Below are 22,003 nucleotides of genomic sequence, written 5' to 3'. Positions count from 1 at the left end.
TAGCATGCTTGACACCTGTCTGGAGAAAAATAGCACTTTCTGACATATACTTCTCCTGGGGTTCCTAGGCCCATGCTTAGTTTTTTTTTTCCTGTAATCTTAGTGAGAGCAATGAACTATTTAGTTTCTATTCAGGTTTCTACACACAAGTCAAAAATCCTCTATTTTACGTGCTGTGACACGATTTCAGGCACTGCAGCATGACGGTTAACGGCTGAAAGCGGGTGGTTTGCTGTAGGGTATCCTGACACAGTGCCACCCAGGGTTTATGTAGGAGATGTGCTCTTCTTGCTGTAGACCTTGACATTCCCCAGCAACTAGATTTCGAGCTAGTGCCTGTACAAAGGTCAGGATTAACCCTTGAACCTCGCACTGCCACCGTACACTGATTCCTATGTACAAACAGATTGCAACTTGAGGTGGCCACAAAATATACAAAGATTTGTACAAATACAATGGAAACATTATCAATATCTTTTTTTTAACTCCCTCCACTAAAAAGCAAAATTAACCCCCCCACTTTTGGAGTGCCTTCCTGTTTTGCTGAGTGATTGTTACTATCATATAGTAACAATCACTGTTACTAAATCCCCTGCCTTTGTCCCCCAGTTAAATTTAGTCTCTGAGCATACTACACCTTCTGAAAAGATGGGGATAGACATAATGCCTTAAATATGCAAGAACATGACTAACAGGGTACCTCTTGTAAAAAGTAGCAGAGGTGATGTTGCTGTGCTTATCAAGCCCCAAGTTCAAACACTAACCCCTGGGGACCAGCTTTTTGAAGGAGCAAGACTTTTGCCTTGCACAGCACCTATGGGTGCTGTCTTGCAGCTGCTACGAATAGGAGTCTTGGTTTCTTGCATTGTGAATGGAGATACAGGGTGGGTTGCAACACTTCTATCAGCATGAAGGCATGAGAGAGCGGAGGCACGTTCCCAGCAAGTGTGCTTGCAAGAGCTGGTTGGGGTCCACTGCTTCCCCTTCCTCCAGCTGGCTGAAGTGGCCTGATTTACAGGGGTCTGTGGTTGCTGCTCTGTGATCCTCCCTGCAGGAGGGAGAAGCTGCCAGATCCTTCTTACTATCCCTCCTTGGTGTATGCAAAAGGTATAAACATCCCTGTCCTAGTCCGTCTCTCTTTCCCCATGCAGTGCCCCTGGCTCAAAGGGGCCAAATCTTGGCAGCTGCTGTGCCCTCTAAGAAGCCCTTTGTAATGTTTCTTCTGGTTCTGGGGCAGAGCAAAGTGTGTGGCATGTTGCAGGACTCAATTTCTTCTTATTAATAACTTTGGAGTCTTCCTACCTGTCTCAGACTGATGCATTAGAAAATTCACCCCTGTTTTTCTCCTGATGGAAGTAATGTTTATGGAAGTATCACATTGCAGCAAAAAACTTTCTTTGTGTATCTGGATTCTGTGTAAGGCCAGAAAGAATATTTATAAGCAGACAGATGGTGGACTGAATATATTCCTTCTCCCAGCCCCTTCTCATTCCTTGCCACGCCCTCCCCCCCCCCCCCAAAAAAAAAAAAAAAAAAAATTACACCCCTGCATTGAGACTATCCTCTGTAAAATCAGGATAATTTGGGTTGGAAGGGACCCTTTTAAGACAATCTACTCCAACCCTCCTGGAATATGCAGGGGCATGGAATGTTTGCAGGGGTAGGGCATGTACCACTTCTTTGAGCAACTTGTTCCAGTGTCTTAACACTCTCATCATAAAAATTATCTCTAATTTTTTATCTCTAATTAAAGTGAGCTTTAATGAGCTCAAGGTGGTTGTATCTGGATATCTCAACTCCATGGCAAAGCCTTGGTATTTATTAAGAATACATATATGAAATTGTGCTTGGGTAAAGAAAGCCTGATAGTTTAACAAACTCGAGATTCGGCTGCATATCTGTATTTAATATTGAGAATACTTGCCTATACAAATCTCCCCCTACTCTTTTTCTGTCAGTCTTACAAAAATCAGATGTTTGTGTGTGCAAAATTCGAGTAAAACATTTCTTTATTACTTCTTTCTTTGAAGCATAATATCTATCACCTTAGCAAGGTTTTACATTTGTCCTCTTCCAGCATTTCTGGTTGTCAATGTAAATACATGCCATTATATTTAGAACATTTTGACATGTTTTTCAGGTGTTGTGACAGCTTTTTCTACAAATGGTTTAATGGAACAGTTGCGTTTAAAATACCAACAAAGGCCATGGACTGAAACTCTGAAACTTGTTTATTTTTGCATGGTAAGAATCTCAGGTTAGGTGAGAGAAGGGTATGTGATATAAGAGTATGATTCTAAGGTAGTTAAAAAATTGCTTGACTTTCAAAAACAACAAGCAAAACCAACCAACTGAAAAACCACATGCAATCCAAAACCAATCAAAAGATAATCCCCAGAAAAACCTGGTGCCTAGTATAGCTTGACTCCCCAAGCTATAGGAGTTCTTAGAACAATGGATTATAAAATTTCCAGCCTAATTTTAACACTTTAGAGGGTGTTTCTTGCATTGTTTTAACTATTCAGAAGTTAGTACTGATTGGTTACCAGTTGAGGTTACTTTTCATTCATTATCATTACCATATTCATGGTATGTAAAGACAATTTATTGCCTGTAGGACTGGGAGAAAATATAATATTTTAGAAACTGGTCTGAAATCTGCTATCTAGACTTTCTGCTGCTGTGATATACTTTAAATCATTCCATGCTTCCTGCCCTTCAGTAGCTAATTTAGGAATCATCTTTCTAAAGAGCAGATTAACACGACTGCTGTGAGCTCAGTATAAAAATTTCCATTTGTTTCCATGCTTCTTTTTATTAATGTTTAACTCAAGCCTTACTCTGAAAACAATGTCCTGAATTTGAACAAAATGAAAACTCTTCAGCAGTGAGAGTTCTTTGTTAATTGAAGTGCAAAGTATGAAAAGTTTTCAGACAAGAGCTTGAAGAGAAACTGGGAGAGTTTGCTTGCTACTGAAGTGAATAGCTTCAGCTGAAACTTGTATCCTAATCTAACCAAGTACTCCTGTGGCACTTATTGATCTCCTCTATTCACTCCGGCAGATTTTTTCTAAAATAAAATCACAAGTATTTTCTTAGTTTATCTCTAGCTTCACAGTGAAATTAGCTGACACGTCTAGTGATCAGTTCAAAAGACAGGGGAATGGAAAGCCACTCCTTGCTCCAAAGGTATCTGGTATGTAATTCCTGCACAATAATGTCTTCACAAATCCATTCAGTGCTGCCATTTCAGAGAGAGCTCCAATTGTAGGTGACCTCTGTGTTTGACAAAAATAACCAGAGGTTTGTTGTACGGGGCATCTGTGTGCTGTGTCTCTTAGTTAGTAATTTAAGGAATCTTCCTCTGTCTCTTGTTTTCGCAAATGTGCTAGGATAACGCACTTCGAAAGCCTGTCAGTGATGCTCCAGATGGTCTATTGCTTTCTTGCATGGAGAAGATAGAGAGGACAATAAATGGTAATGAGCTATTGGATAACTCAAAGTATATATTTTTAATATTGTGTGGAATCTACCAATCCTTCTCTATTGATGTTCTTCACAAAGAGGTCAAATGTACAAACACACAGGTCGATAAGGGACAAGACACTTGTCGCTCGTCTGAGCTTAGCCTTCAGGCTATAGCTATTCTTAAAGCCTGAGAGTATTTTCTACCCAGTACAGCACTTATAATAGTTGTCATTAATAACAAGTAATCCAAGAGATACTATTTTATCATTACCTAAATCATATTCTTTAAAGCAAGAAAATTCTGGTTCTACTTCTTGATCATTATGGTTTGTTTAAATTGCATTTCTGGTTTTTGCAGCTAAATCCATATTTTCTGTGATGAACACATTGGAAGTTTTATCCAGACAAAAAGGGTAAGTTTGTTTATGAATAAATGCAAATAAGCAAGCATGGCCTCAAGTCCAGAGAGGAATACCATCTGGATGGCTTGTCAACAATGTTATTTCTTAGCTCAGTGTTCTAATGGAGTGTATTTCCCTATTTTGATTAGTCCTTTGTGGAGGAGGTTGTTGGGTAAAGAGAGGACATAAATGCCTACATCCCAAAGCTGCAGACTGAGGTTAATAGTTTTGAGCAGACCAACATGATAATGCAAATAGCAGAGCACAAATACACGCCTGGTTGGATAGTTTTCAGAAGCTGAGCCAAGGAAGTGTTATTTTTGAAGCATCCCTGGTGTCTCTTCCCACGACCAAGTGAACTACACTCATTTCCTTTTTTAAGTTACAGAATTTTTATATACACAGGCTTTTTTTTTTCTTTTCTTTTCTCATTCTTCTCAGACTTACTGTTCATGTTAGCCCCAGTGGGACTGCCTGCTACATAACATCAATGATGTTTTATGTAGAAATTCAGCTGGAGAAGAATGGAGATGTGATGGATGTAAAGCTGGCTCACTTTGAAGAAGCTCCTGTGGTAAAATTAATATTCTCTGTCTCTCACAATCCTGTAGTCTCCTACCTGGCTTCCAGCTGTTATGTCAAAAAGGTGTTGACTTCCTTTTGGTCTTGCAAGCCTGTGCACGACATTAGCTATCTCTTTAGGCATCTGAATCTCTCACCTAAACTTACAACTCAGTTACAGATACTAAATACTCTAGTGCTAAGTATTACAATAAAACTCATCTGACAGGCCCATCTTCCAAGAATTTTGTGGTATCAGGCATAATATTTTTATTTTCATGCTTCAATGTTGCCAGTATACAATAAATAACAGGGGCTTAAAGTATTTTCCTACCAAGGTACAGTGCAATATATATTCTCAATGGATTCTGCCTTCTTTAGTATAATATATATTTCTACTAGTGGAGATGTTTTCCTCGCAAAATTTCTATGAAATTATTCACAGAATATCGCCCTGAAGTTCACCTATGTTCTGCAGTAGTTACAGAATTACAGACAATACTTCAGATCAAAGATATAACCACAAGCTGTTGTGGGGGGTTGGGGAACATAAACTCTGGTTTTTGTCAGTAAGTATCCAAATTATTGCATTGCCTTGGAGTTAATTTTGTCCATTATTTTTAGTTGAAGTCAGCCATGGAATTTCAAATTGTTCATTTAACCAGCACAGGCCCCTTGATCAGTGAGTGCTGGACAATATCAGTAGAATGAAAATGCATATTCAGAGAATTCTAGCACAATCCATAAAAGAAAAACTGGCCAAGATGCAATTTTTTTTTCTGAAAGAGTTTATAAAAAAACTATTTCTGTTAATTTTATCCTCTTTCACAGAGCCTTTGTTCTTCCAGTTATTGTGGTAATGTTTTTTTAACTACTGCATTGTTAGTCTTGCTTTTGAGTGTTGGGGGATTTTTTTATGCTAATCATGCAGCTACTTAAAAGTAATGAGGATGAAGCTTATCATTACTAATGAAATGCTTATAAAAGATGTGTCACAAATGGAAAGAAAGATGAAATTCCTGTCTCTTATTCCTGTAGGTTTGTGATGACTTGGTCCAGCTTCTAAGGTAAAAAATCATGGTTAGGGTTCCATGTTGAATGGAAAGGAATTCCTGATGCTAGAACCATTCCAGTATAAAAACTGAAGAAGGGGTGGGAAAAAAGAAAAAAAAAAAAAAAAAAAAAAAGAAAAAAAAAAAAAAAAATATATATATATATATATATATATATATAATCAGGGAACAATAATATGAATCCAGAAAACAACAGAAGAACTAAAACCATTTTGGATTCCATTTTTTGTGGGAAGTTGGTTCCAATCCTCCATATTGGAAATTGGTTGTCATTGTAACTGTTATTACCTGCTTCAAGTTTGTCAATTCAAGGCTAAAACTGCAGCAAATATAATTTTGAAAAGAAACTTCAGACATTATTTATTTCTCAAGTCATTCCACCAAATGCATCTGCTTCAATGGAGCAATGGTAAATAGTAATCCTCTATTTGCCTGTCAAACACAGCCTTGGAATACTGACCTTTGTCTTGATAGCAAAAATTATAGAACTACTTGGATCCATAGTTTTGGTAATGGACTGATGATGACAATTCAGAACTGGCAGATTTACAAACTATGTATTACTTTTCCTCTCCTCCTTCCATCAAATACTAAATAGTCTTTGTATTGTTCTTGTGGAAATGCTTTAACTGAATGTTCAGGCTTCCCTCACAGCAGTGAAAGCAAGGTGGTATCACATGACCTGAGTTTCTTTGCAAATACATAGGGAGACATGTGATGTTAATTTTCTCATGTAGCAGTAGGGCACTATATATATTTATTATTACCAAGTTTTGTTTTGTTTGAATAGTTGCTGTTCCACGTCAGGCCACCACTTAAAAAGTCTATTTATAAGTTCTTCAGTGAATATGATCAAGGTTCCCAATTTTAATAATAATGAGTATATTTAGGAAATTGGATTCTTATTTAAATACGGTGGCCAAATAGTAGAAGGGGAAGGTAAAAAGAGAAAGAATAATCACTGACCTTGAATGTTTCATCTCTCTTTTATACTATTCATCATCAGTTTTTCCAGCCCTCTTTTTCCTCAGAAATGAAGTTATATTAGCTTTATGGGTGTTAACAGCTATGACTTAAAGCTTGAACTTGCATTTTCCTATATTTTTGACTTCCAGTGATGTTAATGCCAGCAGTTTGACTCTGAGCACTGACATATAGTTGCCACTGGTACTGTAGGTGCTACTTCTCTGCCTTCCTGGTTTTGTTAAGATTTGTCACAATGCACAGGTATCCCTTCTCACCTTTTGGTGTAGGTTGTAAGGCAGTTTGTTATATATGTAATGTTTCCCATGAGTCTCAAAGTAACAATAAAATTAAGATTAACCAGCCAGCTAATGCATAGGGTGGTGCTGTGTCTGTTCCTGTACCACAGCCTGCCTCCTTCTCTCCTTTTCCCCTGCTTCACCACTAGTCTATCTGGAAAGAGACAGAGGAGAGCTGAGTGACTTGTTTAGGTTCCAGGTTTAAAAGAGTTTGTCCCAATGTCAAAGTTCAGGCAGGTTTATTTTTTCTCTGCTGACCCACATTGCAGCCACATCTGCATAGGAAGGGAAGTCTTGAGCACCAGAGTTTAGTAAGACTTGTAAAACTCATGTAAAATCTACTTAAGCAAGTGAGTAAATACCTGGTGGGTTAGTCTGAACACAGTTCCACGTTGTCACAGCAAGTCAAAATCTGCAGGAATTCTGGGGTTTGAGCAGTCAGAACCATTCCTTTACAAACCAAGCCACTTGTCTCGGTGTTTTTTGTTGTTGTTGTTGTTGTCGTTTTTGTTTTGTTTTGGGTGGTTTTTTTTGTTTGGTTGGTTTTTTTTTTGATTGATGTATTTATCAGTCATATTTAAGGTCTGTCTCTCTCACATGGCACTGTGAAGTGCAGCATTAATACATTTTTATATTTTAATGAAAAGAGCAATGTACACATGCAAGGTCTTAGAGAAGTAGTACTACATGGCTAGCTTTATTGGAAGATCAAGTAAAGTGTTTTGCAGCTGATGAGCTCTCATATTTGTATTTCATGTACATTTATTGCCTTCAGTGCTGCCTACTTCAGTGCCAGTTTCAGCTATAATTACAGTGCTTCTTGCAACAAAACCAAAGGTACACATTTTCTGGTATCTTCAAGAAAATTTAAAATCAGTACTGCTACTTGATCTGATAAGGAGGGGGCCACTGTCACTCTGAAATGGTGCCTTTTCTAGCAAGTTATGTGTAATAAGAGTTATTTTCCATCTCATTTAGTAGTGTGATAGTCATTATTTCTTTTGTTAGGATGAAGAACTATGATGCCTTCGGCAAGATTCTAGAAGACCTGTCAAATATGTATCAAATTCCAGGAAACAGGTTGCAGTTATTTTTTGGAAAATCTTTGAAATCCACAGCCTAACTTTCATTTACTTTATTTATTATTACAAAAATAATAAATTGTCTTTTTTCTCTCCCAGTGAAATGAAAGCTAAGGGATACCTTGCTTTGCAAGCCCTTGAAAAAGACCTTTATTCAATGTCTCTTCTAGACAGGTAACTTACAGTCTATGTCTTTGTCCCTTTACCTCTACCCACACCCCTTCATTTCACTAAAAAACAAGTTAACTGATCTAATCATAGAGCAGGATGTGGAAGGCTAATGAGTTTTCTCCCACTGGGAAGCTTGAAGCCTTTGTCAACCCCAGACAAGCCAAATGAGATGATCTACTGAACTCCTCTGCTTTATCTAAGAGACTTCCCGAGAAAATGGTTGGTTACAGAGTTTGGGAGTGTGTGCACTAATGTCAGCAGTCATGTTTAGGTGTCCCTGTGGCAGAAGTAAAATTGACCTTTTGGGGTTCTGCTGTTTGGGTATCTCGTTTTATCCTCAGGTTTTAGATCAGGCATAGTGGAGGCCAGTTTTCCTCCTTCCTTTTCTAATTTCTCCTTTCAAAGAGGAAGATTACAAATAAATGGGGAACAGCTTCCTAAACCATCTGGTAATGAACAGGGATTTTCAGTCTTTTCAGAAAATCAGAATTGAGGGCAGTGCTTCCCTTCTGGATTTTTGAAATATTTTTCTCTCATATCTTGCCTATTAAGTTACATACACACATACCTTGGCAGGTATGGCCTCCTGTAAACACCCTCTTGGATTATTTTTGCAGTTTTCCCTTATGAAGCATAATAACACTATGAACTAATGTGCTGTATCCTTGCTGGTCACTGATATCTCAGTAAATATTATTTATAAATTAAACAGATTATTTGTCCCATCTGTGCTCTAAGTTAATGCCCTGCATAACTGCATAGTACACAACTATGTAAATGTATGGCTGTATGTATTCAGTATGTATGTATTCATTCATATGAATACACTTGAAGTCAGAGACTGGTTCTGTTCAAGTTAGTTTATCCAGGTTATTTCTTCATTCTTTGCTCAATCTGTTGCCACTGTAATATTTTTAACCCCTGTCATTTCTGGTAAATAGCACACCAAAGTGCAACATGAAACAGCTCAGATACAAGGAAAGTGGAAGCCCAAGTCCCAGGAATAATGCATGTGTGGTGTTGTGGTGTTTTGGAAGCTGGACATACAATCTACTTCCAAAAAAGCATTCTTTTGATTAAGGATACAAATTAGAAATTACATTAGCCTAGCTAGCACTGCAATGCAGGAAACACTAATTAAGATGTGTTTTGAAATAGAACACAGGATCTAAACAGAGTTACTGAAGTACTTAATGGAAAAGTAGGACACCTGGTGCCAAGAATTGGAGGTGATTTTTTTTCTTTTTCTTCCTATTTTTTTCTTTTCCCTTTTCTGCATTCAAAGAATTGTAATCAAAAAACACTACTGAGTTGATCTTTGTGTACAGGAAAGATCCTCTACTCTAAATAAAAATTGCTGTAGGGACTTACTGTGCCTGTATTCTCACATAACATGTGTAGACATACAGAACATATATTGTAAGTAGAGATGTTCTCTCACAAGGAATTTCCCCTGCCTATTTACAGTGTTGGATTTTTCACCTTTGTGTCAAGGCACCCAACATATTCCTCTATTTACCTGTGTAGTAACTATTATTTTTTTATTCCTCAGGAACCCCAATGAACATTGAATTTTACATTTCTCCCTATCAAGTTTTGGAAGCAGAACTACGTCATGGTAAAGCTATTTCAGCTATTTTGCTGTTTCAGCAGAAATAGCTAACAGGAAAACTTTTTCAATATTACCTGTTTCATTAAACAAAGTTAATTAATGAATGCTCAGAAATAAAATTTAAAATTCTAGTTTAGTAGAACAGTTTATCTGATGCACTTTAGCACATTTTTAATATCCATCAGGAAACTACTTTCCATTTCTTGGTTGCAGATTTAGCTATTGCTCCTATCCTCTTTGGGCAGCTTTGGCCTTTTGGGTGTGATCAGTGCAGACTTCTCTTCTCTGCCCACACTACTGTGGCTGTCAGTTGGACCTGACCTTCCAAGTCCTTACCATTGTATATTTTGCATACATAAGATTAATATACACTAAAATAAGGAAAATAATGCCATTCTCTTTCTCCCTCAGGTTCCCAGGTATGTGGAACAAAAACAGTTGTAACTGTTGAAGGCACGGATACACTCCACAAACTGCCTCTTTCTCCATTAATTGTAGATCCTCAAGCTGGAGAGGATAGGTGAGGCTCTGGACACTTGTCAATACAGAAATGGATTTACAAGACACTGACACTGACTTCAGCATAACTTACATTTAGCCTTTGCTGAAATAGGAATCTCTGTTTTATTTATGCCTTTATGCTCCATAGCTACACCCTCTGTAATCCGTGGCTTTTACAGTTTTCCCGAATGGACTTCAAAGGTATTGTGGTCATATTTAACCATCTCAGTTGCATTGAACTATGAATTTATACAAAGATTTGAAGCCAGAAAGAGCCACTGGAACAATATTACTGAATTTCAACAAGCAGTCCTTCAGTCAGTTCTGTGTCTCACTTTTCCTTTCTGTCGGTTTTCACATTAACCATGTTTTAAACAATTAAAGTTGCATTTATAAAGCAAAACATTTCTCAAGTCAGAAAATGTATGGAACATAGTAAACTGCTAGGGACCTGATAGTGGCCTTGCACTAATAGTCCTTGTTCTGGCAATTTCTGTAAAAAATCTTCCATTCTGACAATTTTTTTTCCTAGCAACCCTGCTTTTTTGCAACTGACTGATGAACTCAGCATGGATTTGCCAGCTCTTTTTGTTCTGAAGTTTCATCAGCCTGTTCCTATGTCTTCATCGAGTATTGAAGAGATACAGAGGCTCACAGGTATGTTGTAATTGTTTTTTAAGACTAAGTGCTTCTGTGACTATACATTGCTTATTTGCTTTTTACTTAATGTTGCAAGAAAAAGTTGCTTCTGGGGCAGAACATATTCTGTTCTATCAGTCGAAGTGTAACATTTAACAACCAGTGCAAAACACAAAAGTTCTAAGAAAAAAATGACAATTACATGCAAATTTAAACACACTCAAATTCCCAATAACAAAAAGGGGGAATAGGAAAGATCAGTATTTTTGTCTTTTCAAAACATTGGGTTTCATAGTAGCTCTCATAACCTACTGTCATAACCTAACTGCTAATAAAAATAATGACTTGGTTTCAGGAATTCAGATTTCTGGCTTGAAACTAGCTCCACTGTATGAGCTAATTGTTCAGTCTACTCTTAAAGAAAAATGCCGTGAAGACTTGTCTACAAATAAATCTTGTTTCTTTGTGGTAAGTATAGTGTGCATTTGACACACCCTGTGCTGTTGTGCAAGATATAGATACTGAATTACCATTTCCCTATAAGCAATCAATGTAGGTTTCCCAGAATCCCAACAAAAGTGCTGTTTAGGAAATAGTTCCATTTACGAAGTAGTATTAGATACTTTCCTGTAAGTGAGCTTCTCATTCTCCTTAATGAAACATTGTGTGCTTGGCTGCTGAAGTCATACTAATTTGTCTGTCTGTAACCCAAATATTTACTCTTCTAAAAGCTGCTCAGAACTTTATCATTAATGCCTTAAAAAGAAGGAAACTTACTGACAGGTGAGAGGAACAAGTCCCAAGAAGGTACTTACCTAGATTTTTGAAGATCTTTATCATGCTGCATGTCACACTGTTTTAACAAGAGATTTCTTAATTAGGTAACACTGAGACTATTCATTCCTTTTAAAGGGACTGGCAGGAAGAAAAATATAAAGTGTTACAATAGTGATGCCAACTACTATCTAGAGACAAGGTTGTTTAACTGAAGAAGGCTTTTCTTTTAATAACTGCATTACTGAAATACAGTGGCTTAGGCTGCATTAAATGTAAAGTTTTAGTATACAAAGTTGTGGCTAAGATGCTTTCCCCCAGACTTATGTACAGGGTGACTACAAGACAAGCTTCAAAGATCTACTTTTTTTTTTGCTAGGAAACATTAATTTTGCAATTCATGGCAGCAAAGGAAGAGGGCACTTTTTTTATGTTCTACTAGCAGTGTTCATAGAGCCCATTGCCTTCTTAGTTCTTGGACCTTGAGGTGGTGGTACAGAAGGTAGTAGTAAATTCATACCATGCTAAAATAATAATGTTTGGCAAAACTCTTCTCTTCTGTAAGATGGAATTAATCTTTCAGTTCTACTAGATGAACATGAAAGGCTCTGTAACTTTTCAACAATTCCTTAAAGTATTTGTACGTGGTGGGAGAACGTTTTACTTACAAGTTTAAAGATTTTATTTCTAGAAATACTAAACTGCATTCTAATCTTGAAATGAGTGTAGGGGAAATCCTTTCAATCAATGAATATACACAGAAAAGTTCTTCAGCTTTCATTAATGCAGACCCTCCTAATTAACTGCCCTGCCCTGTTCCAAGGGGATAGTTCCCATCTGGCATCCTGAAGTAGATAACACAATAGTGCACTTCTAAGTTTGTCAAAGAATCACTGTTAACATGAACAGGTGGTAAGTTTTTGTTACTACTTCCTCCTCTTCTTCAAGTGAATCATCAGGAGATATTCCAGCCAAACATACCTCTCCAAAGAAAAAGTAGTAGTGATGGAGGTTGGAACAACATCTGATATCCAGAAGAGATTTCTGGCAAAACTGCTATCCTGTTTGTGCAACTATCAGGCAGCATTACTATGATATTATTATCTTGGTCACTAACATTTTTGTAGCCTATAGGGCTCTGAAAAGTATTTGGAAAAATTGGTGACACTTGAACTCCTGACCACTTGGCTCTGGGTATATTTGCCTAATTTGGATGTATTTGGGAGGGAGAGTGGATCTCATTTAGCTTCCTCTAAGAATTCCACTAGAAATCCAGAGGGGTGTGATGGATATGCTAGAAATACATCTTTCAGAAATATTTTTGTTGTAGATTGTACAATTGCCCGGTAACACCAAGCTTTACTTTCCTGTTTTCAGTCTTTGAAATATCACCATAGTTGTTGCTTAGTCTCTTCCAGATTGCCCAAAGCACTGTTACTTCATAAACAAGGGCTCAGAAAAATCAGATTTAACAGGAGCCTTGGTCAGTAAAATCCCATTTAGCCATCCAAAGTGTGTGCCTGGCGTAATAGAGATTCTTCGACATCAAGTGGCATATAACACTCTTATTAGCAGCTGTGTCTCTGAGAAGCACATAAATGAAGGTAAATTGTGTGGCTGGAAGTGATGGCACAGTATTAGAGACAAACTAGTTCCTAAGTTGGCTGTTGACAGATTTTACTGCTCCCTTGCCAAAACTGTCATTACTTCTGGAGTACTGCAAATGATAAAAAATTCTTAATATTGTATTGAATTTTTTTTTAATTCTATGCACATAAACTAAGTTGTCAAAGTAATGAATAATTAGACTATTGTATTGGTATTTTTTAAATTCTGGCATGTAATTCAGCCAAAAATAGTCCAACTTGAATGGTGGATATCACTAAACAGTAATTTTATTTCTAGATGATTCAGAACTGCTTTACTTTGAAGTGGTTCCACACAAGAACACCAGCTTTTCTGTCTTTTTCCTTCATCCCGCGAAAGAGAATTTAGCCTGCGGTATGTGTGGAATAATTGCTACTGTCCTCTTTACTGAGCCAACAAGGGACTTGGTTCTGTCTAGGCTCTTGCACTATGCTTCTCAGCTACAGACATTCTAAGAGCCACTCAACAGTGTGTAGCCCATGAAAAACACAAAGTGTATACACTTGTGTATAAACTTCTTACTAGAAGGTGTTTTGTACTCAGAATAATACAGAAAGTAAATGCAAATATTCAAGTCCTGTTTTGCCTTGGCCTGCATTTAATTAATAAATTCTAACTTCCACTATTTCTGATTTAAGTATACTAAGGAAAAGCAAGTCATGCAAATATATTGCTGCAAACCTCTTTCCATTGACTTCAGTCTTAGATCCCTTCAAGCAACAAAATGAAAGGATGGTTTTCAATGTTTGTAAGTATTTCAAAACAAACATTTTTCTGTTCTGTTCCTTCTTAGTGGTAATTGATCTTATAACCTCCAGAGAAGTCCAATGTCACCTTCATTTAAATCCTCAAGATCCTACGCTCAATTGTAGTGATGACTTCATAGCAAGAGCTGTGAAACGGTAAGTACTTTTGTCACAGTTGGAATGAACATCAGATGTCCATTTAACAGAAATATCATGTGCGTTCATAATGCCATAAACTCAGCGACTGGGAAACTTCACTCTAGTAAAATGCTGTAATACAATAGTGGGAATAAGTTACTTCAGTGTCTAAAATATCTCTGTCAAAATTTTTAAACATTAACAGTGATGAAGTGTTTCTAGTAGAAAGCATGTGGAAGCACGGAAAGACTGAGTGAAGAGTTTTACCTTTTATAAAGATGCTTTTTTGAAGACTCGAGCCAATGAGTCTCATGTGTAGCATAGCTCAGAATAGCACAGAAAGGTCTTTTTACACATCTACCTAATAGCCATCAGTGCTTCTCTTCAGAAAATGAGTTATATATGGCATGTCCACAACACTGTCTCTGGCTCATTTTCTGAACAAATTCCAAGAGAGCAAGTTGTTGTTATACATGAACATAGGCTAGACTAACTGATTCAGAACACAGTCTAAGAGCATTAATTGATCTGACATAAGCTAGTATACAATTATTATGTCTGATGACAACAAAATCAATGCAGGTTGGATTTTGAATCTGATTTTAAACTAGGTACTATTTTTGGAACTAGGTTAAGAGTGGAAAAAAACCTCCTCCAGTACAGATTGTGTTTTAGAAAAGATACATTCTGTACCTGTGCTATACAAAGCATGAAGGTTGCAATTATAAAATTCAACAAGAATGAATATATCCTTAGTTTTGGTTTTTCAATATTCTTGGTTTTCACTAGAAGCACCCTTATGACTTTTTTCTTTTTTTTTTTTGACCAGACCCTCCCACTGTTTCAGTTGAAGCTTCTTTGCACACCTAACTTCAAAGATTCAGCACTTAGATTTCAGTGTCAACATGTATTTCTGGTACAGCACACCTAGTTTATATTATGGTTACAATGTAACACCAGGTTGTACAAGACAAACACAGAAAGACAGTAACGCTGGTTTTCATTCACATGTCACCCACAGTGTGAAAAACAGAAGTACTCTAAAGAATGGATGAAATCTGTAGTAGTGACTAATGTGTTATTTCCTTCTTCAGCTGCATGTCAGTCCCAGTTGTCATGAGAGCTGTGTTCAGGAATGCTGCCAAGGTGAAAGCTGACAGTGAAACACAAGCCAAGGGCATGGAACAGCAACCTGAACCACAACTGGAGGAAACCACAGATTCTAACAGTCTCAAAGAAAGCCCTTCTGGGGCTGGTCAGCAAGACTGGGTAGTGACAGATAAGCCAAATAATACAAACAGCACGGAAGAAAATCTCTCTGCAGCCAAACTGGAAACTCTGGGTGATAACGTGGAAAAAAGTAACCCCTCACTATGCACCGAAACTTTGTGAAGGAAAGTAATTCTATAGCTAGTATAGAAGCTGGTATGATAGACAAAGAACCTGATGGTTTTATAAGCAAAAATAAAGTCTACTTAGTAATTTGTGAATGGTATCTCCTCTTTGCAAACTTTGAAATACGGGAAACTAATTCCCTTGAATCTGCATTTTTAAACATCCAAATTTATAAAGTCTAACACTGTTCTATTAATCTTTATTTTGTCTTGTTACTGAAAACCTCAAAAATTGTTGTGCTAAGTAAGATTCCCTCTAACACTGTATTTTTATTGTTAGAAGGTAAAATGTTACTTTATTCTTGGTCAAGAGATGTGTGTGGCTGACAAAGTTCCAGCCTCAACAATGACCCCAATGCAAAACTTTTTCACTTATTCATGCATTTTTAGCAAACAAAGACATTAATATTCATCGATTTAATTTACATAATTCTCTTCATTAATTAGTATTCTATCCCCAATTAGTTATTGCTTTCTCTTCATGCTAATCTGGTCCACATCCTTTATTCTTTCTTTTATCTTTTTCTCAGACAGAATCTATCCCACTTTCCAGGCTTTAATCTCCTCTCTATCTTCTGGTTACTCTAATGTCCTTGAATGGCCATAAATTTAAGATTCCCGATGCCCAATCTTCTAATTTCTTTGGCTTTGTTTATTGAAGATTGTCAGGCTTACTTTTAACAAACTTAAGGTTTCAGTGATTTAATGATCAAAGTAGGTCTGTGAAGAAACTTAACTGGTGTTGGCTAAAAGTGGGCACTGCTTACAGCTAGATAAAATGACTAATTAAAAGTTAGTTAGGAAATTTAACTTCAACACTGTCTGCACCATATTCTACCAGAATATGGAAGAAATCTGTGTCTAAAATAGTCTGTAACACCACACAGGCATCTGAAGAAAAGTAATGTTTATCCATGTCAACATTATGCTAAATAAATTGAGCAAAAGTTACTTGAATGATTTTTGTTTATATACAATTAATGCAGACACCCCTCTTTGTCCACTATTTCATAAATTTATTCAATGCAAGACTCTGAACTGCAGTTCTGCTTACCCTTAGAGCAGAAGTGCTATTGAAAGGAAACCAAACTTACAGTCTGTCAACTCTGACAGGATAATAGTCTTTAGTAAGAATGTTGTAAACTCAGGCCCTGAAAAACAAGGAATTTTTGCCTTAGATTTTTTTCTTGCCTTGAAATATGGTTTTGGGATTTTTTTAAATTATCGTTTACTGTTCAAAATCTTACTTTGCCTATATCTAGACTTTATCTCCAATATGAAGGAGTTACAAGAAACTTCCAAGAAATAAACTGGTAACTTAGTATAAAACAGTTTAATTAATGTAAAATAGAAGCATTTACAATGAAAAAACTTCCTGAACAGAGCCATTTATGGCTACAGTTACAGGAAGCAATGGGAAAGCAAGTCAAATATAGAATAGTTACAGAAATATGAAATAATCACAAATAGGCCACATGTGTGGCTGATGTGTTTCTAAGAGGTAGTGAATAAGCTTGGCTTCCTTGGAGAGTTTGAGAAAAACACTACTGGAATGTAGGAAAGAGTTCAGGCTAGAGGGACTGAAAAAATAAATACAAAAATAACACAAGGATGTTCATTAGACTGAAAGCATGTTTAGTGTGGTCTGACATGGTAAGAATAGATGTCTAAGAGTAAAACAATGAATTGTCAGCAATTCTGCATTTGAGGAGAATGGTGTGTTTTCAGCAAAAGTGACAAATATAACTATGTAAGAAGGGAAAAATAGTTTTTAACAGTGAAAGTGCATTGCATCCTGTGTACAAAAGATAACACAAAGAATTTGACAAAATGTGACAAGAGAGTCACAGCACTCTAGTGCATATCATGTTCTATTTTGCATACAGCATATCATCAACAGCAGCTTCTGCAAAAACACTGACCATTTCCACAGCACTGGGCATTTATTCTTTTGATATTGGAGGGGACCAATTTAGAGGGGATGTTTAATGGACCCATTTAATTTCCAAACTGCTGCCAAGAAAAAAATGAGGGTGAAATGGGAGCTCCCAGCACAAAACAGAAACATGTTTAGTAACTCTTTGTAAAGTTTAAAGCCACTTTTTGTGAATATTATCTTTAAGATTGAAAGTGAAGGGTTTTGCCAGGTGAAGCTTTGGTGATCAAAATCTTGATGAAGATTTACAAAAATTATTTCTACTGTAAAGCATCAGATTTTCCTAAAAGAAAAGTGATGCATCAGCCTGTACATGGCCCACAAAGTAACAATCAAAACCAGCTGTGATAGTTTTAAGTACCATGAGACAGAAGAACTAACATTCCAGTTGCTGGACATGATGGAGTACATCCAGTGATAAGCCTAGTTGCTCTACTAACTGAACAGTCTGTTTTTTAACCCACGCAAGGGTTGACTTTTCAGGATCTGTGCAGAGGTTTGCCTTGCTGCACTCAGACTGGAAGGAACCAACCTCACCATTACTCCTACAAATGTTTTCACTGGAGCTGCCACAGTCTTCGTGTTTTCCATCTTTAACTTCCTTGTATTCTGTCCCAGCTGTGTGATTAAGGTCCATGTCCTGAACTGAGTCTAAAATGTGTCCAAGATGTGGCTGTTCTTCAGTAGAATTCAGATACTTAAGCACCTCATCTTCGAGCTTTCCAATAACATCAAGAAGATTATTTACCGTACATAAAGCAGAATCATGTCCATTAAAATGACACCAGGATAAGAGGGCACTGAAAAGTGAACAACAACAGAAGTGATTATATTCATCTACATACATCTCCACTTGGTGAAGGTAGATAGCAATGTGATAAGGTACCTATGAATCATAAATACATTTATGTATAATTCATGTTTTATGGAAAATTCACCCAGTAGAACTAAATAGTAAGCTTGAATATGTAGATTCAGACAATTTTGGAAGAGGAACTGAAAGAGATTTTTTTGAAATGATACTTCTACACCCAGGCAGGCATTCTCTGTTTACAAGATCTGGGAATTCTCAGGTTGCTCACTTTGGACAGTTTTAAAACGTGAGGTTTTTTGGGGTTTGGGGGGTTTTTTGTTGGTTGGTTTTTTTTTTTTTTTTTTTTTTTTTTTTTTTTTTTTTTTTTTTTTTTTTTTTTTTTTTGTTGTTTTTTGGTTTTTTTTGGGTTTTTTTTTTGTTTTTTTTTGTTTGTTTGTTTTTTTGTTTTTTTTTGTTTTTGTTTTTTTTTGTTTTGTTTTGTTTTTTTGGTTTGGTTTGGTTTTGGTTTTTGTGTGTGCGTGTGTAGTTTTTTTTGGTTCTTTGTGGTTTTTTGGTTGGTTGGTTTAGTTTCTTAATTAAAACAAACAAAAACCTGCATACATGTTCCCCTGTTACACACCCTCCACATACACTTGACCTTAAGGAGTTTGTAACCTACTTCAGGGTTCCTTTGAACTGGCCACACGTAATCATCAGCTTGGCACCGTGTCTGTAACCTTGATTAAAGCCTGTCTGGAGTGCAAGTTCTTTCCCGGCCTCAATTCCATCCCTATAGCCTTCCTGTAACAAGAGCAGTGAAACAGGTTGTTTCCAACATGACTAAGTGGACCTTTGACAAATACATAACAATAATAAAAAAAAGTTTAAACAAGTATCACAAGTGTTCAATCTCTTCAGTTACAGGTTCTGTATCTGAACATCCTTCACAGCTACACCTCCACTGCCAAACCAAAACATGCTTGTTGCGGCGTATTATGATTTACTGACCTGTAAGATGCAGTTTTTTACTTTTCCCAAATGGATCCCCAGAAAATCAGAAACTTCTTTTAGAAAGATCAAAAAAACCAAAAAGCAGGTTTGCTTTTAATGATTACCAACTCCCTTGTGTGAAATAGACTTCTTTTTTCTATCTAAAAAGATATGCAAGCTGCCAAGTTTCCCCTTTAGCAGAGGTACTCTCTTATCTGTAATCCATCTACATGGAATCAATTTATTTTCACAAAACTAACTACTGAGCATTGCTCCTTTATTTGCTAGACTTCACTCCATTTAAGAATTATACCAGAAAAAGAGACAGTGATTTACTGAGCCACATATAAATACACTTAACATTGGGACTGCTTTCTTTAAGTAAATAGCAAATGATTGTAATGCAAATTACTTTCTTTACATTACAACCACATGACAAGATCACACAGAATAATTCTTAACTTTTTTCACACCAAAACTGCAAGCTGTGAAAGTGAAAACGCCTATTTGCTCATGGTGGCCTTGCTAGAAAAGTGGTCTGGAACACAAAAATTTATTTTGCCCAACATACAACTCTAACTTCAATAACACTTCATGATTTTGCAGTATCTACTCCAAAATATCAGAGAAATTTCTGTAAGAACACTAAACAGTTCCTTAAGAAAGCCAGTCTTTTCATAGAACTCAGATAAAGAAACTACTGCCTAAACAACAGTGTCCATCCATGCTCCTCAGCTTAACGCTGCACAACTGCCAGCAGAGGAGCCCTGCTGGCCCCACTCTGAATGACACAGAATCTGTCAGAGTAATCTCTCTATGAACTCGTTTTGTTCCCTGCAGAACTGCAGAGAGCCAAGGGCTCTGGAAATCAGCTTTCGTAATGTATGTATTTCTCTAGGAAAATAAATTAACCAAAGACCTACAAAGGCCACAACGCCCATGTGTGGGTGCACATGGAGTCACACATCTTACAGTGTGACTGATGAGTAACTCTACTCAAAACCCCAGACATCTGACATCCTTTTATTAGCACTGCTCAGCTCTGTTGCCCTACATTTACTAGAGGTATACCTGCAAGTACAAAGCAAGTAGCTTGCATCACAATTCAGCCCTGCCTTTTATAAATGCACGTGGTTGTGCAGAGAGCCAATGTCTTTTGGTAAAACAGTACTTTGCTCTGGTGACTACTAAGGAGTGTTTATGTAAATTTCTGCCACATTTTCCTGATATTCAGAAGAAAGTGTGCCAGAATAACTTTTAAGCGGCTACTTTTACTTTTCCTTTTAAATCATTCACATGTATATCAAGTTAAGAGTCAGTAAATCTAAAATGGCTAAAAAGAATATTAAATAATTTTTATAGAAATACCTTCAATCTCTTTTTCATAGTGCTGTTCCATTCCTTCTGTAGTAGATACATCTCATCTGCATCTTCATCAAATATATCCTCACTGGACTGGCTGACTGCAACTTGTACCCACGACATGGCAGTGCCCTTTGACACCTGTTTATGTGGTAAAAATCCACTGGGAAACTCTCAGAAGTGCCTCTGGTGACGTGTCAGATGAGGAGTATTGGCAAAAACAGTGAGATCTCAAGAGAAGCCAGGTATGGAGCTGATTATTCAAGCTGTACACGGGAACTCGGTGCTGTGTGACATAGGGGTGCGCCTGTAAAGAAAAGACAGTCAGATCATCATTCATAAAGTAACTTCTGAGATACATTAAGGCACCTTATGATAGCTCCTTCCCATCCTATGGCACTGACACACATATGGATGCCAAGGCAGCATTTCTGAACACTGCCAGTACAAGGACAGCTGGCAGAAACATTTACAACTCGACTTCAATGGCAGCTGACAAATAGTCCCATACAGCCTCCACGTGGTGCTCAAGTTACACACACAAATTGTACGGGCACACACGAATTTGTATATTTGTATTGTGCACAAAATTCACTACACATAGGTTATGCTAACACCTGCAGAGTTAACAACTGGAAAATACCTTCACTTTTGATGTATAATTTTCAGGTTATGCCAAAACACTTAACTACCTTACAAAACAGAAACAGTCCTTTTTGCCTAAAGAATTAGCAAATGCTGCTGCAGTGGAAAGATGAAATTTTCAGATTATTTAATCTTTTCCTACGACGAAAACTTTGAGAAGCGTCTCACAACTAATTCATTGGCAAATTTTTAGAACGCACAGACACCGTTCCCGGCGGATACACGGTGGGTCTCAGCGGGCCCGGGGCGCTGGGACACACCCGGCCGGTGTCCTGCGGCCCGCGGGGACAGGCGGGGCATTCCCGGGCCCACATCCCGAGCTCCCCGGCAGCGGAGCCTTCCTTCTCCCCTTCTCCCCCGCCCGGCCACAGGCGCTGCCTCCCCTCGCTCCGCCTTTCCGCGCCGCTCCCACAGCCCCGCCGGCAGCCCGGCCCCGCACACCGAGCCTCACCGCGGCCGCCCGCACAGCACAGCACAGCACGCCCCGCCCGCGCCGCGCCCGGCCATCTGCACTGACGGCACAGGGGCGCGGCTGCCGGCGGAAGTGATTGGGCGGCGGCGGCCATGTTGGATAAGGGCAAGTCCCGCCATCTTGGCCAGCGGCGCTCTGGCGTCAGAGCCGCCGGAGACACGGGAGGCGCCATGTTGGGTGAGGGCGGGGCGGGAGCCGCCAAGGCAGCCGGGACCCCTCACCCCGTGTTCCCTTCCCCTTCTCAGGAGGGAGCGGCTGCCTCGGCCTCCCACAGTGACTTCGGGACAACCCTAGGGTAAACGTGTTCCTCGGTTTCATCCTCTTTTCAGTCGTAAG

General features: G+C 38.0%; 2 protein-coding genes across 2 annotated transcripts; one reads left to right on the top strand and one right to left on the bottom strand.

Annotated features, from left to right (window-relative positions):
- Positions 1 to 684: 684 nt before the first annotated feature.
- On the top strand, positions 685 to 17,209 carry LOC310905824 (mediator of RNA polymerase II transcription subunit 1-like; the record flags this gene model as incomplete). Its single annotated transcript, XM_083854534.1, has 17 exons — positions 685 to 884; positions 1,055 to 1,107; positions 2,141 to 2,244; positions 3,393 to 3,477; positions 3,827 to 3,881; positions 4,311 to 4,443; positions 5,469 to 5,497; positions 7,774 to 7,845; positions 7,947 to 8,021; positions 9,177 to 9,247; positions 9,571 to 9,636; positions 10,042 to 10,150; positions 10,664 to 10,788; positions 11,126 to 11,238; positions 12,953 to 13,148; positions 13,450 to 13,545; positions 13,985 to 17,209. 17 exons carry the CDS (start codon positions 685 to 687, stop codon positions 14,095 to 14,097), a joined length of 1,695 nt encoding a protein of 564 aa, XP_083710660.1. The 3' UTR covers positions 14,098 to 17,209.
- Positions 17,210 to 17,322: 113 nt separating this feature from the next.
- On the bottom strand, positions 17,323 to 21,738 carry YAE1 (YAE1 maturation factor of ABCE1). The gene is made up of 4 exons (XM_083884087.1): positions 21,647 to 21,738; positions 20,557 to 20,857; positions 18,878 to 18,999; positions 17,323 to 18,205 (listed from the first exon to the last, which is right to left on the bottom strand). Exons 2-4 carry the CDS (start codon positions 20,671 to 20,673, stop codon positions 17,782 to 17,784), a joined length of 663 nt encoding a protein of 220 aa, XP_083740213.1. The 5' UTR covers positions 20,674 to 20,857; positions 21,647 to 21,738; the 3' UTR covers positions 17,323 to 17,781.
- Positions 21,739 to 22,003: the final 265 nt, after the last annotated feature.

The sequence above is a fragment of the Zosterops lateralis genome, assembly GCF_965231275.1.
Source record: "Zosterops lateralis genome assembly, chromosome: 1".
In the NCBI taxonomy this organism is placed as follows: domain Eukaryota; kingdom Metazoa; phylum Chordata; class Aves; order Passeriformes; family Zosteropidae; genus Zosterops; species Zosterops lateralis.
The sequence above is the reverse complement of the archived record's forward strand: the minus strand, read 5'-3'. Positions and strand labels throughout refer to the sequence as shown.

Coding starts and splice junctions, on each gene's coding strand:
- YAE1 (XM_083884087.1), bottom strand. CDS start 20,673: ATGTCGTGGGTACAAGTTGCAGTCAGCCAGTCCAGTGAGGATATATTT. Junction 19,000..20,556: donor CTATGAAAAAGAGATTGAAG/GTATTTCTATAA, acceptor CTCTTGTTACAG/GAAGGCTATAGGGATGGAAT. Junction 18,206..18,877: donor CAGTTCAAAGGAACCCTGAA/GTAGGTTACAAA, acceptor TTCACTTTTCAG/TGCCCTCTTATCCTGGTGTC.